The sequence below is a fragment of the Paralichthys olivaceus genome, chromosome 9, assembly GCF_024713975.1.
Source record: "Paralichthys olivaceus isolate ysfri-2021 chromosome 9, ASM2471397v2, whole genome shotgun sequence".
NCBI lineage: Eukaryota > Metazoa > Chordata > Actinopteri > Pleuronectiformes > Paralichthyidae > Paralichthys > Paralichthys olivaceus.
The window spans coordinates 15,713,036-15,728,019 of NC_091101.1; the positions used below are offsets into that span (position 1 = coordinate 15,713,036).

A 14,984-nucleotide genomic window follows, 5' to 3' on the forward strand; every position below is an offset into this window, starting at 1 on the left:
CATAATCGAAGAGACGCGATGTGAAGAGCTCCCCCGTTTCTGAGTTGATGGTGAGAAAAGAGAACATGTCTGCATTTGTGTCCCTTGAGATTTGGAACAGTACTTTAGCATTAGGTCCATCGTCAGTGTCCTCTGCTTTCACTTTCATGACAAACGTTCCAATCGGTTGGTTTTCCAAAATGTTGGCATTGTACTCGCTCTGCATAAAAGTCGGGGGGTTATCATTTATATCATTAACCACGATTGTTAGAACTTTTACACTGGAGAGTGAGGGGGAGCCCGAATCCGTGGCAGTGATAGTGATGTTATACCCAGGCTGAAGCTCTCTGTCTAGTTTTCCGTCAGTCACTAACATGTAATAGTTTTTCACCTCTGAAACAAATTTAAATGGGACATTGTCTGGAATCATGCATGTAACGTGCCCACTGCTTCCAGTGTCCATGTCATAAATATTAATCAGAGCAACCATGGTGCCTGGTTTAGAGTCTTCACCTACGTTGGCAGAGGCTGACTTTATTTCTATCACGGGCTCATTGTCGTTTATGTCAATGACATCAATTATAAGTTTACAGTGAGAGGCCTGACCACCCCCATCTTTAGCCTGAACATCCAACTCGTGCATACTAGCCTCCTCGTAGTCAATAAGACCTACCACCCGTACTTCTCCAGTCAGGGGATTCATATCAAGAACCCCTGCGATCTTGTCTGACAGGTGACTGAAAGAGTATATTATCTCCCCATAAACACCTTCATCCAAGTCCGTGGCATTCAGTGTCAATATGACAGTCCCTATGGCAGAGTTTTCTGGCACAGACGCTTTGTAAACTCGTTGGCTAAAAACTGGGACATTGTCATTGGCATCCAAAACACGGACGTGTATAGATGCGGTTCCTGATCTGACTGGATTACCCCCGTCAATTCCATTGATTTTCAGTACATGGTCAGCCTTTGCCTCCCGGTCCAGGGGCTTTTTGAGAACAAGTTCCGGATAGGCATTGCCGTTTATTTGCTTGCTCATTTCCAGTGCAAAATGATCACTCGGGCTCAGTTTATATTCACGTATTGAGTTGGTACCCAGATCGGGGTCATGCGCGCTCTCCAATGGAAAGCGCCTCCCTAGAACTGTGGATTCAACTAAATCTAGATTTATGTCTCCGACAGCAAAAACTGGGCTGTTGTCATTGATATCTTCAATGTCCAAAACTAAGCTGTGTGCTTGGAGGGGAGCCTCCAGTAAGAGCTGATACTGTAGGATGCAGACAGTCGCTTGCGCGCAGAGCTCCTCTCGGTCTATCCGCTGGCTGATCAAAAGATTGCCTGACGCAGTGTCCAGTTCACACAGCTGGCCGGTTCCTTCGGCAACAACCCGGGCGCGACGAGCGCCAAGCTCCGTCACCTTCAGCCCCAGATCCCGCGCAACATTCCCGATAACAGAGCCTCGCTGCATCTCCTCTGGAAGGACATAGCGGACTTCTCCAAACGAAACACCAAAAAGGAGGCTAAAGATTAAAAAACGCAGCCATCGTTTGAAGTTTTGTGGTTGGTCCATTATTAAACATGCCTTCAGAAACAAATGTACTGTCGACATCATAGATGAATCGTACACATTTACATCCGAACATGGAGCTGAAAATGCTGCTGTAACACTACGAGTCCCTGCTTCTCAGCTGAGTTATTCATGCTCTATTAAGAAAGCTGTCTGCTTGGATCCCTCTCTCTATTCCCATTTCAACACTGCTCTCTCTTCCTCTCTCTTTTTTTTCTCTCACTCTCTCTCCCTTTTGCTCTCTCCCTCCCTCTCTCTCTCTCACTAGCACACACAATCCTTCCTCTCCAATAAACACCCACGCAAGCACACACAGCCCGCGGCTCAAACCCAATACTCCAGTTCCACTGACACAGATAGGGTGAGACACGCCATCCACAGCATCCACGAGTCAGATATTATAAAAGAGCGTCACCAAGAGACTGAGAGGATAATTACAACAGTGGGCAACAGGAGGCAATGAGATATGTGCGCATTATATTTGTTGATTTTGCACCACATGCAACCAAGATAATACCAGAACAAATCAGTCTGTGCTAACTTAATATTACAATACAAGCTGAGTAACAGTGATGCAGAATGGACAACAACATCTGAATAATGCAATGCCGTTCTTTACAGCAGTTTTCCAATATGGCTGGTGCTTATTGTTTAATGTACTTTATATATATTTTGAATTACGCTTCATTTACAATTAAATCATTATTATATACTACATCTACTGTAATATATGACATTGCATTCCACTGCAGATAGTATGGTCATACTGTAACTGTGGACCTTACACACACACACACACTCTCCCAGATGACACGCTGAAGAGCACTAAATGATGCATGGCTGTGAAAACCACCTCCCACCAGCAGAGGGCCTTCAACATATACAGTACTTCATACAATTATGACGCTACTTCCTGTGTTTCTGAGCCAGATTCACAGTTGATCCAGCTCTAGAGAAGTAACTGAGTTTCCTCAGATTCTAATCTGCAGAGAATCACAAGACCTCCAAGAATTGTACACATTCAACGTCAAGAATGGCATGGTTGACTCCTCATACACAACACATTACTTGAGTCAATTTGTTTCTCCCTGCTTGATGTGCCACAGTGCACTCCACACACAAACAACTAACACACAACACAGCTTGTTTTAGTTTTTTGCACAGGTAATCTCAACAAGCCCAATAGCAGTGTATATTATAGTCAAACACATACGTTGTGCAATAGCATGTACATGATATTGACTATATTCTTCAAACACACTGTACATGAATAAAAAGCTCTGAATGTGGGAAAAATTAGTTTGCAAAAAATAAACCAATAACATAATAATGATAATAATAATAATGATAATAATAATAATAACAATAATGATAACATTGTTAAAAATGTGTATATGTGTGTCTTGATGTCTACACCAGAACTCGGTCAGCAAATATAATGTGGGTCAATTGAAATAAGTGAAACTTTCCCCCATTCAGAGAAGTGAGATAAAAATGTTTAAAAAACTATAAGAGAGTTCAAGAAGCCCAAAAAAACGCGTCAGTAAATCACTGTTTCAGCACCAAGGACAGAGGAAGAGAGCAGCAAAAGTAAGCTTGCTTGTGTGTTTGTGTGTTTGTGTGTGTGTAAGTGTGTGTTTGTGTGTGTGTGTGTGTTTGTGTGTGTGTAAGTGTGTGTTTGTGTGTGTATGTGTGTGTCTGTGTGTGTGTGTGTGAGAGAGAGAGAGAGAGAGAGAGAGAGAGGGAGAGAGAGAGAGAGAGAGAGAGAGAGGAGGGAGGGAGAGGAAGAGGGAGAGAGAGAATACTCAAAACGTTTTACGTTTTACACATCAGGGACACATGATATGACTCATGTTCCTACCTCAGGAGAACCATTTAAGTCCCCAAAAGCATCAGCAAAGTCAGAAGGACTTTTCCTCAGAGTCTGGTCAGCAGGCAGTGTGTTGTCATTGTAAGATGTCACGAACTTAAAGTCACTGGTTCTGGAACCTGTTGTCAGGTAGGCGTCATAATTGTAAGTGCTGCGTAAAGTTCCTGTGCCATCAACATCTGCGTAATTAGGAGGGAGATAAGCGCTGGGGATGGCGACAGCTCCGTCAAACAACATTCTGGGTTTTCTCCTGCGACAAAACCTCACACCCAGGATGATGATGATGAAGGTCAGGAAGAAGGTGGAGACAGAGACCAGCGCGATGATCAGGTAAGAGGTCAGTTTGGAATTCTTCTCATCATAAGAAATGTCCTTCAGCTCTGGCACCTCAGCCAAGTTATCAGAAATAAGTAAATACATGGAACAGGTGGCAGACAGAGAGGGCTGTCCGTTATCTTTCACCGCCACAATAAGGTTCTGTTTCATGCTGTCAGACTCAGAAATGTCCCGCTGTGTCCTGATCTCTCCGCTGTGGACACCAATAGTGAAAAGTCCCGGATCAGTGGATTTGACTATATGATAGGACAGCCAGGCGTTCTGTCCGGAGTCCGCGTCCACCGCGATCACTTTGGACACCAGAGAGCCTCCGTGTGCAGCTTTGGGGACCAGCTCGGTCATGAAGGAGTTGCCCTCCGGGGCGGGGTACAGTATCTGAGGAGAGTTGTCGTTCACATCCGATATGAACACGCTGACGGTCACGTTGCTGCTGAGCGGAGGAGAACCGTTGTCTCTGGCCATCACGTGGACTTTAAAGCTCCTGAACTGTTCATAATCAAACGACCTCACAGCGTGGATCACCCCCGTGTCTCCGTTCACTGACAGATAGGAGGACACCGGGGCACCGTTCACCTCACCAGCTAACAGAGAATAAACCACTGTACCGTTTTGTCTCCAGTCGGGGTCTCGAGCAGTAACGGAACATAAAGTGGAGCCAGGTTTGTTATTTTCACTCACATATGCGCTGTAGGACTGTTCCTCAAACACAGGTGGGTTGTCGTTGATGTCAGCTACAGATAACTGAACAGTTTTAGAGGAGGACAGAGGTGGAGAGCCCTCGTCAGTGGCAGTGATTGTAATGTTGTAATCTGACACTAGTTCACGGTCCAGTTGTCCTGTGGTCACCAGAGAATAATAGTTTTTAATAGAAGGAACTAATTTAAAAGGGACATTTTGTTGAATGGAGCAGCGAACCTGTCTGTTATTCTCAGAGTCTCTGTCCTGCACGTTAATGATGCCCACCTCTGTACCACGTGGGGTGTCTTCTGGTATGGGGTTGGTCATTGATTTTAAATTAACAACAGGGGCGTTGTCATTCACATCAGTGACAGATATAATCACCTTCGCATAAGATGAAAGACCTAACCCATCTTTCGCTTTAACGCGTATTTCAAATGATGTAGTAGTTTCAAAGTCAACAGCACCGATTACTCTGATATCTCCCAATTTCCGGTCGATACTAAATATCTTCTTCACATCTTCAGTAACGTGTCCAAAATCATACGTCACATCTCCATTCACTCCCTCATCTGCATCAGTCGCGCTCACTGTGACCACCACAGTATCTAAAGGAGAGTTTTCAGGCAGACTGGCTTTATAAACGGCCTGACTAAACACTGGGGCGTTATCATTAGCATCCAGCACAGTGACGTGTATAACTACGGTACCTGATCTCTGAGGAGAGCCACCATCTAGAGCTGTAAGGAGCAGATTCATGTCTCCTAGTTTTTCACGATCAAGCTCTTTATCAAGAACAAGCTCGAGTGTGTTTCCACTAGCAGCCAAGATGAAATTATCATTCTTCTTCAAGCTGTATTGTTGAACTGAATTCTGTCCTACATCCGCATCATGCGCCTCCTCTATCACAAAACGAGCTCCCCTGTCAGCCGACTCTCGAATTTCTAAATTGATAATTTCTTCGTTAAACTGTGGTGAGTTATCATTAATATCCTGAATGTGGAGACTAATCCGATGGAGCTCGAGTGGATTCTCCAGCACAAGCTCGTGTTTCAGGATGCACGAAGCCTTATCGCCACAAAGCCCCTCTCGGTCGATCCTGTCGGCAACAACCAGTTCTCCGTTGTTCAGGTTGATGTCACAATAACGTTCGTCAGTCCCGTCGGTGTCAATTCTGGCTCTTCTGATAGACAGCGCACCCGTTTGCAGTCCGAGGTCCTTGGCTATATTCCCAATAACCGATCCTCGCTTCATCTCCTCGGGGAAAGAATAGCTCATGTCTCCGTGTGCGAGGTGCGAAAAAAAGAGGAAGAAATACACGAAGCGCGGCTGAAACACGATCATCTTCGAATCCATTATAAACCATAAGTTACTGAGTTGAAGAATAAACCGAACAAAGACAGTCCAACCTCCTAACACGAATAACTGCGGGTGACTGTGCGTATGGAGAGCACAAGAATACTTGTCCACACCAATGGATATAGGAATGCGACTCTCATAAGCCTGGTGTATAGCGCCACCGTGAGTTAGATTTTTTTTTTTTTTAAACACACTGACAGAAACTCAAGTAACGCTTCAATATGAGTTTATCTTGTAAATCCCTGTTATGAAAGTTCTCACCATATACGTGTAATGTTTTGTTACTGTTAGGATCCAGGTTGTGTTCTGTCATGTAAACTTCATTCCTTTACACTGTCATACAAAACACAGCTGCATGCAGGTAACCACTATAATTTATGGTAACAGGCAGAAAGCCAATAAATTCACATTAATATAAACTCAGGAAGAGCAGCTGTTATGAGAATCACTGCACACGAGAAACAGAAATATCTGAGTTACCTAAAAGGGGAAATCACTCATTTTTTAAGCATGACCTAAGATCACTTGCTTGAAACCCTGAGGATTGTTTCATTAAGCAAAGCAACTCATACTCAGCAACTCACAGCCTGAGAAAAAAATGTATTATTGGTCTGAGCTTAAGATCAAGTCTTGGTCTTTATAATTCACATGCCAATGAATAAAAGTCACATATTCACAGAGCATCGTTGAGCAAGCACAGTCACTGCAGACCCATCTATGTAACAGACACCACCATTCAGACTGACAAACTCTTTTCCACTCCAAATTTGAATCATCTTTATTTTAGACTAACTGTAGTCACACCATTAACTAATACAAACAAAACCACCAGGAACAAAACACTGCTGAATACGGCATAGTGAACTAGATTCAAATGTGAATCACTACATATGCAAGTTATGCCATTCATCATGTCTACATATAAGTTTTCCGTCAGTGAGTATATCAATAAAACATACTTCCATGGGCAAGACCAGGATACAAATGTACATAAATCTATGTTGGATGCACAGAGAGGGAGGGGGAGAGCGGAGAATGAGGAGAGAGACAGAGAGAGAGAGAGGGAGAGAGAGTTGATTCTTAACTATAGGATCCAAACTCAGTAATCATAGCTATTAACCAATGAGATAAACAACAAAATGAAGTTCTACATGCAGGACACATAAGAAAAACACCAACCACCATATTTTGAGCAATAGACACATTCTCCCCTGATGATTAACATCAAAAGCGAGAATTCACATCTTTCAGCGCCCTGATTCTAGCCACCACCCAAATGATCACCATTCAAACACCAGTCTAACCCAGCTGTGCACAGAAAAAAAGTCTCCAATATGATAATTCATACTGAGAAGAACTCTCCCCCGATCAGTCTCACAACGACACGGCTTTTAAAAAAATCACTATGAACCAAACTTCAACACAACATGAAGAAAGCATTATAAACTGGAAAAAACTGTGATGTTTAAGTGATGATTTGAAATCAAACGGTTAAATATATTTTATTGCCTTGTTGCAAACTTACTTAAATTGTTGAACAGAACAATATCATAGTGGATATTTGCATTCACTATTTATCTGATATTTTCAAAGGGCAAAGTACTGATTACAATTATTTCTTAATGATTTACTAAAAAAATTCAAAAAAACAGAACAATTAAGTAAAAAGTGTGCAAATATTTAAAGCTTAAAAACAAGTGAAAAGCATTTTCATAGTGATTAAATATTAAATATTTCTTCTTCCAGGAAAATGAGTCAGAAAACTGAGAGAAAGGGTTCAAGAGACCTAAACACTGCGTCTGGAAATCAGTTTTTCAGCACCAAGGACAGAGGAAGAGGGTCTGACTGAGTGAGTGAGTGAGTGAGAGAGAGAGAAAGAGAGAGAGAGTGAGAGACTACTGAAAACGTTTTACACATCAGGGATACATGAAATGACTCATGTTCCTACCTCAGGAGAACCATTTAAGTCTCCAAAAGCATCAGCAAAGTCAGAAGGACTTTTCCTCAGAGTCTGGTCAGCAGGCAGTGTGTTGTCATTGTAAGATGTCACAAACTTAAAGTCACTGGTTCGAGAACCTGTTGTCAGGTAGGCGTCATAATTGTAAGTGCTGCGTAAAGTTCCTGTGCCATCAACATCTGCGTAATTAGGAGGGAGATAAGCGCTGGGGATGGCGACAGCTCCGTCAAACAACATTCTGGGTTTTCTCCTGCGACAAAACCTCACACCCAGGATGATGATGATGAAGGTCAGGAAGAAGGTGGAGACAGAGACCAGTGCGATGATCAGGTAAGAGGTCAGTTTGGAATTCTTCTCATCATAAGAAATGTCCTTCAGCTCTGGCACCTCAGCCAAGTTATCAGAAATAAGTAAATACATGGAACAGGTGGCAGACAGAGAGGGCTGTCCGTTATCTTTCACCGCCACAATAAGGTTCTGTTTCATGCTGTCAGACTCAGAAATGTCCCGCTGTGTCCTGATCTCTCCGCTGTGGACACCAATAGTGAAAAGTCCCGGATCAGTGGATTTGACTATATGATAGGACAGCCAGGCGTTCTGTCCGGAGTCCGCGTCCACCGCGATCACTTTGGACACCAGAGAGCCTCCGTGTGCAGCTTTGGGGACCAGCTCGGTCATGAAGGAGTTGCCCTCCGGGGCGGGGTACAGTATCTGAGGAGAGTTGTCGTTCACATCCGATATGAACACCCTGACGGTCACGTTGCTGCTGAGCGGAGGAGAACCGTTGTCTCTGGCCATCACGTGGACTTTAAAGCTCCTGAACTGTTCATAATCAAACGACCTCACAGCGTGGATCACCCCCGTGTCTCCGTTCACTGACAGATAGGAGGACACCGGGGCACCGTTCACCTCACCAGCTAACAGAGAATAAACCACTGTACCGTTTTGTCTCCAGTCGGGGTCTCGAGCAGTAACGGAACATAAAGTGGAGCCAGGTTTGTTATTTTCAGTCACATATGCGCTGTAGGACTGTTCCTCAAACACAGGTGGGTTGTCGTTGATGTCAGCTACAGATAACTGAACAGTTTTAGAGGAGGACAGAGGTGGAGAGCCCTCGTCAGTGGCAGTGATTGTAATGTTGTAATCTGACACTAGTTCACGGTCCAGTTGTCCTGTGGTCACCAGAGAATAATAGTTTTTAATAGAAGGGACTAACTTAAAAGGGACATTTTGTTGAATGGAGCAGCGAACCTGTCTGTTATTCTCAGAGTCTCTGTCCTGCACGTTAATGATGCCCACCTCTGTACCACGTGGGGTGTCTTCTGGTATGGGGTTGGTCATTGATTTTAAATTAACAACAGGGGCGTTGTCATTCACATCAGTGACAGATATAATCACCTTCGCATAAGATGAAAGACCTAACCCATCTTTCGCTTTAACGCGTATTTCAAATGATGTAGTAGTTTCAAAGTCAACAGCACCGATTACTCTGATATCTCCCAATTTCCGGTCGATACTAAATATCTTCTTCACATCTTCAGTAACGTGTCCAAAATCATACGTCACATCTCCATTCACTCCCTCATCTGCATCAGTCGCGCTCACTGTGACCACCACAGTATCTAAAGGAGAGTTTTCAGGCAGACTGGCTTTATAAACGGCCTGACTAAACACTGGGGCGTTATCATTAGCATCCAGCACAGTGACGTGTATAACTACGGTACCTGATCTCTGAGGAGATCCACCATCTAGAGCTGTAAGGAGCAGATTCATGTCTCCTAGTTTTTCACGATCAAGCTCTTTATCAAGAACAAGCTCGAGTGTGTTTCCATTAATAGCCAAGATGAAATTATCATTCTTCTTCAAGCTGTATTGTTGAACTGAATTCTGTCCTACATCCGCATCGTGCGCCTCCTCTATCACAAATCGAGCTCCCCTGACAGCCGACTCTTGAATTTCTAAATTGATAATTTCTTCGTTAAACTGTGGTGAGTTATCATTAATATCCTGAATGTGGAGACTAATCCGATGGAGCTCCAGTGGATTCTCCAGCACAAGCTCGTGTTTCAGGATGCACGAAGCCTTATCGCCACAAAGCCCCTCTCGGTCGATCCTGTCGGCAACAACCAGTTCTCCGTTGTTCAGGTTGATGTCACAATAACGTTCATCAGTCCCGTCGGTGTCAATTCTGGCTCTTCTGATAGACAGCGCACCCGTTTGCAGCCCGAGGTCCTTGGCTATATTCCCAATAACCGATCCTCGCTTCATCTCCTCGGGGAAAGAATAGCTCATTTCTCCGTGTGCGAGGTGCGAAAAAAAGAGGAAGAAATACACGAAGCGCGGCTGAAACACGATCATCTTCGAATCCATTATAAACCATAAGTTACTGAGTTGAAGAATAAACCGAACAAAGACAGTCCAACCTCCTAACACGAATAACTGCGGGTGACTGTGCGTATGGAGAGCACAAGAATGCGTGTCCACAGTAATGGATAGAGGAATGCGACTCTCAAAAGCCTGGTGTATAGCGCCACCGTGAGTTAGATTGTTTTTTTTTTAAACACACTGACAGAAACACAAGCAACCCTGCAATATGAGTTAGCTTGACAATTACAGTTATAACGTTCTCACTATATATGTGTAATGTTTTGTTACTGTTAGGATCCAGGATGTGTTCTGTCATGTAAACGTCATTCCTTTATACTGTCAACCAAAACATAGCTGCATGCAGGTAATCAATATAAATTATGGTAACAGGCAGAAACCCAGTAAATTCACATGAAAATAAACTCAGGAAGAAAAGCTGTTACGAGAATCACTGCACACTAAAAATAAAGGAATATCTGAGTTACCTAAAAGGGGAAATCACTCATTCTTTAAGCATGACCTAAGATCACCTGTTTGAAACCCTGAGGGTTTTTCATTGAGCAAAGCAACTCATACTCAGCAACTCACAGCCTGAGAAGAAAATGTATTATTGGTCTCAGCTTAAGATTAAGTATTGGTCTATACAGTGAAAACACACTGCTGATAATACCAATGACAATGAATAAAAGTCACATATTCACAGCGTATCGTTGAGCAAGCACAGTCACTGCAGACCTATCCATGTCACAGACACCACCATCCAGACTGAAAAACTATTTTTCCATTCCAAATTTGAATCATCTTTATTTTACACTTTCTGTAGTCACACCATTAACTAATACAAACAAAACCATCAGGAACAAAACACTGCTGAATACGGCATAGTGAACTAGATTCAAATGTGAATCACTACATATGCAAGTTATGCCATTCATCATGTCTACATAAATGTTTTCAGTCAGTAAGTATATCAATAAAACATACTTCCATGGGCAAGACCAGGATACAAATGTATATGAATATATGTTGAAGGCACAGAGAAGGAGGGAAAGAGGGAGGGAGAGAGGGAGGGAGAGAGGGAGGAAGAGAGGGGGAGAGCAGAGAATGAGGAGAGAGACACAGAGAGAGAGAAAGAGAGTTGGTTCTTAACTATAGGATCCACACTCAGTAATCATAGCTATTAACCAATGAGATAAACAACAAAAAGAAGTTCTACATGCAGGACACATAAGATAAACACCAACCAACATATTTTGAGCAATAGACACATTCCCCCCTGATGATTAACAACAAAGCGAGAATTCACATCTTTCAGCGCCCTGATTCTAGCCACCACCCAAATGATCACCATTCAAACACCAGTCTAACCCAGCTGTGCACAAAAAAAAAGAGTCTCCAATATAATAGTTCATGCTGAGACCAACTGTCCCCCGATCAGTCTCACATGAACACTGCTTTTCAAAATGCAACCACTATAAAACCAAATTATAACACAACATAAAGAAACTACTATAAACTTGAAAAAACTGTTTTGTTTGAGTGATGATTTGAAATCAAACGGTTAAATATCTTCTATTGTCCCATTGCAAACTTACTTAAATTGTTCAAGACAATAATCTCATAGTGGATATTGGCATTCACTATCTGTTATTTCAAAGGGCAAATACTGATTAAAATTATTTCTCAATGATTTACTAAAACAAACAATTAAAACAGGACAATTAAGTAAAAAGTTAGCAAATATATAAAGTTTAAAAACACAAGTAAAATAATTGTTCATTGTGAATTTAATATTGAATATTTCTCCATCCATGACAATGAGTCAGAAAACTAAAAGTGAGAGTTCGAGAGGCTTAAACAATGCGTCAAGAAATCAGTGTTTCAGCACCAAGGACAGAGGATGAGAGCAGCAACAGTCAGAATGAGTGAATGACTGAGTGAGAAAGAGAGAGAGAGAGAAAGGGAGGAAGAACATACTGAAAACGTTTAACACATCAGGGACACATGATATGACTCATGTTCCTACCTCAGGAGAACCATTTAAGTCCCCAAAAGCATCAGCAAAGTCAGAAGGACTTTTCCTCAGAGTCTGGTCAGCAGGCAGTGTGTTGTCATTGTAAGATGTCACAAACTTAAAGTCACTGGTTCTGGAACCTGTTGTCAGGTAGGCGTCATAATTGTAAGTACTGCGTAAAGTTCCTGTGCCATCAACATCTGCGTAATTAGGAGGGAGATAAGCGCTGGGGATGGCGACAGCTCCGTCAAACAACATTCTGGGTTTTCTCCTGCGACAAAACCTCACACCGAGGATGATGATGATGAAGGTCAGGAAGAAGGTGGAGACAGAGACCAGCGCGATGATCAGGTAAGAGGTCAGTTTGGAATTCTTCTCATCATAAGAAATGTCCTTCAGCTCTGGCACCTCAGCCAAGTTATCAGAAATAAGTAAATACATGGAACAGGTGGCAGACAGAGAGGGCTGTCCGTTATCTTTCACCGCCACAATAAGGTTCTGTTTCATGCTGTCAGACTCAGAAATGTCCCGCTGTGTCCTGATCTCTCCGCTGTGGTCACCAATAGTGAAAAGTCCCGGATCAGTGGATTTGACTATATGATAGGACAGCCAGGCGTTCTGTCCGGAGTCCGCGTCCACCGCGATCACTTTGGACACCAGAGAGCCTCCGTGTGCAGCTTTGGGGACCAGCTCGGTCATGAAGGAGTTGCCCTCCGGGGCGGGGTACAGTATCTGAGGAGAGTTGTCGTTCACATCTGATATGAACACGCTGACGGTCACGTTGCTGCTGAGCGGAGGAGAACCGTTGTCTCTGGCCATCACGTGGACTTTAAAGCTCCTGAACTGTTCATAATCAAACGATCTCACAGCGTGAATCACCCCTGTGTCTCCGTTCACTGACAGATAGGAGGACACCGGGGCACCGTTCACCTCACCAGCTAACAGAGAATAAACCACTGTACCGTTTTGTCTCCAGTCGGGGTCCCGAGCAGTAACGGAACATAAAGTGGAGCCAGGTTTGTTATTTTCAGTCACGTATGCGCTGTAGGACTGTTCCTCAAACACAGGTGGGTTGTCGTTGATGTCAGCTACAGATAACTGAACAGTTTTAGAGGAGGACAGAGGTGGAGAGCCCTCGTCAGTGGCAATGATTGTAATGTTGTAATCTGACACTAGTTCACGGTCCAGTTGTCCTGTGGTCACCAGAGAATAATAGTTTTTAATAGAAGGGACTAACTTAAAAGGGACATTTTGTTGAATGGAGCAGCGAACCTTTTGGTTACTATCAGAATCTGCATCCTGCACGTTAATGATGCCCACCTCTGTACCAGATGACACGTTCTCAGGTACAGCATTTATCAGGGATTTCATATAGATTACTGGGACGTTGTCATTCACATCTGTGACATCAATGTTTACTTTTGTGTATGACGATAATCCTAAACCATCCTTTGCTTTAATGCGCAAATCATATGATGTAACAGTTTCAAAGTCAATTGCACCATTTACTGTTATTTTGCCATTTTTGCGATCAATACTAAAAACTTTCTTCACATCTTCAGTAACGTGTCCAAAATCATAAGTCACATCTCCATTCACTCCCTCATCTGCATCAGTCGCGCTCACTGTGACCACCACAGTATCTAAAGGAGAGTTTTCAGGCAGACTGGCTTTATAAACAGCCTGACTGAACACTGGGGCGTTATCATTAGCATCCAGCACAGTGACGTGTATAACTACGGTACCTGATCTCTGAGGAGATCCACCATCTAGAGCTGTAAGGAGCAGATTCATGTCTCCTAGTTTTTCACGATCAAGCTCTTTATCAAGAACAAGCTCGAGTGTGTTTCCACTAGCAGCCAAGATGAAATTATCATTCTTCTTCAAGCTGTATTGTTGAACTGAATTCTGTCCTACATCCGCATCGTGCGCCTCCTCTATCACAAAACGAGCTCCCCTGTCAGCCGACTCTTGAATTTCTAAATTGATAATTTCTTCGTTAAACTGTGGTGAGTTATCATTAATATCCTGAATGTGGAGACTGAATGGATGCAGCTCCAGAGGATTCTCCAGAACGAGATCGCGTTTTATGACACACGACAGCTTTTCTCCACAAAGCTCCTCTCGGTCGATCCTGTCGGAAACGATCAAGTCCCCAGTACCGAGATTGATGTCACAATATCGTTTGCGGTTTCCTGCTGCGTCAACACGGGCATTTCTAGAAGACAGTTTGTTCATGTCCAGGTTGAGATCTTTCGCTATATTCCCAATATGCGATCCGCGCTTCATTTCCTCTTGCATCGAGTAGCTCACGTCCCCGTTCGCGGCTTGCCAGAGCAGGAGCAAGACAAAGCAGCTCATCTTGCGCCCCATCATGACGATGCGTGTGTTACAGAAAACCACGACTGTCTGATTTAGACTGCGACCACGTTTGAATATAAAAGATAAAATAAAATCCACAGCAGTTCACCGTAGCTACTGTCGATGCGTCCTGAGACCAGAAGCAACCAAAAATCTGTTCCTTTATTGGTCTACACAACAGAGGGTGGAAACGTTTCAGGTAGATTAGGGAAGAGCGACACCATGAGTGGGTGTGAAGTAATGACACACTGCGCATAATTATAATAATACGAATAATAAAGACAATGGCAGTAGTTGTAATAATAATGATAGTTTAAAACGCAATACAGATTATATCAATGTATGTACTATTTAAAGCATTATCCTAAAACAAAAAAAACTATGGGGATACATAATTGGTAATTGATAGAATTATACATGAAACGCACAAATCAATATGGTACATTAAAGCTATTTCAGAAAGGAATGTTAAAAGCAAATAATGTTGATATTAAAA

At 43.0% G+C, this 14,984-nt stretch overlaps 2 protein-coding genes across 22 annotated transcripts in view; both read right to left on the reverse strand.

Moving 5' to 3' along the window:
• The window catches only part of LOC109648067 (protocadherin gamma-A11-like), a 225,240-nt gene that overhangs the window by 150,946 nt on the left and 59,310 nt on the right, over positions 1-14,984 (reverse strand). For 2 of the 21 annotated variants that reach the window (XM_069531652.1, XM_069531657.1), the window contains exon 1: positions 3,408-5,876. The exons of 17 other annotated variants lie outside the window; for them this stretch is intronic. In XM_069531652.1, coding sequence (XP_069387753.1) covers positions 3,408-5,786 — 2,379 coding nt within the window. In that variant the 5' untranslated portion in view covers positions 5,787-5,876. Of the gene's footprint in view, positions 1-3,407; positions 5,877-7,737; positions 10,209-14,984 lie in introns of those variants that run through there. 2 more of the 21 variants (XM_069531635.1, XM_069531654.1) reach the window with 2 other exon arrangements.
• On the reverse strand, positions 11,948-14,617 carry LOC109643767 (protocadherin gamma-A11-like). The gene has a single exon (XM_020108993.2). It carries the CDS (start codon positions 14,501-14,503, stop codon positions 12,128-12,130), a length of 2,376 nt encoding a protein of 791 aa, XP_019964552.2. The 5' UTR covers positions 14,504-14,617; the 3' UTR covers positions 11,948-12,127.

What these genes read in the sequence shown, in the direction of transcription:
- LOC109643767 (XM_020108993.2), bottom strand. Translation starts at nt 14,503, where the DNA reads ATGATGGGGCGCAAGATGAGCTGCTTTGTCTTGCTCCTGCTCTGGCAA.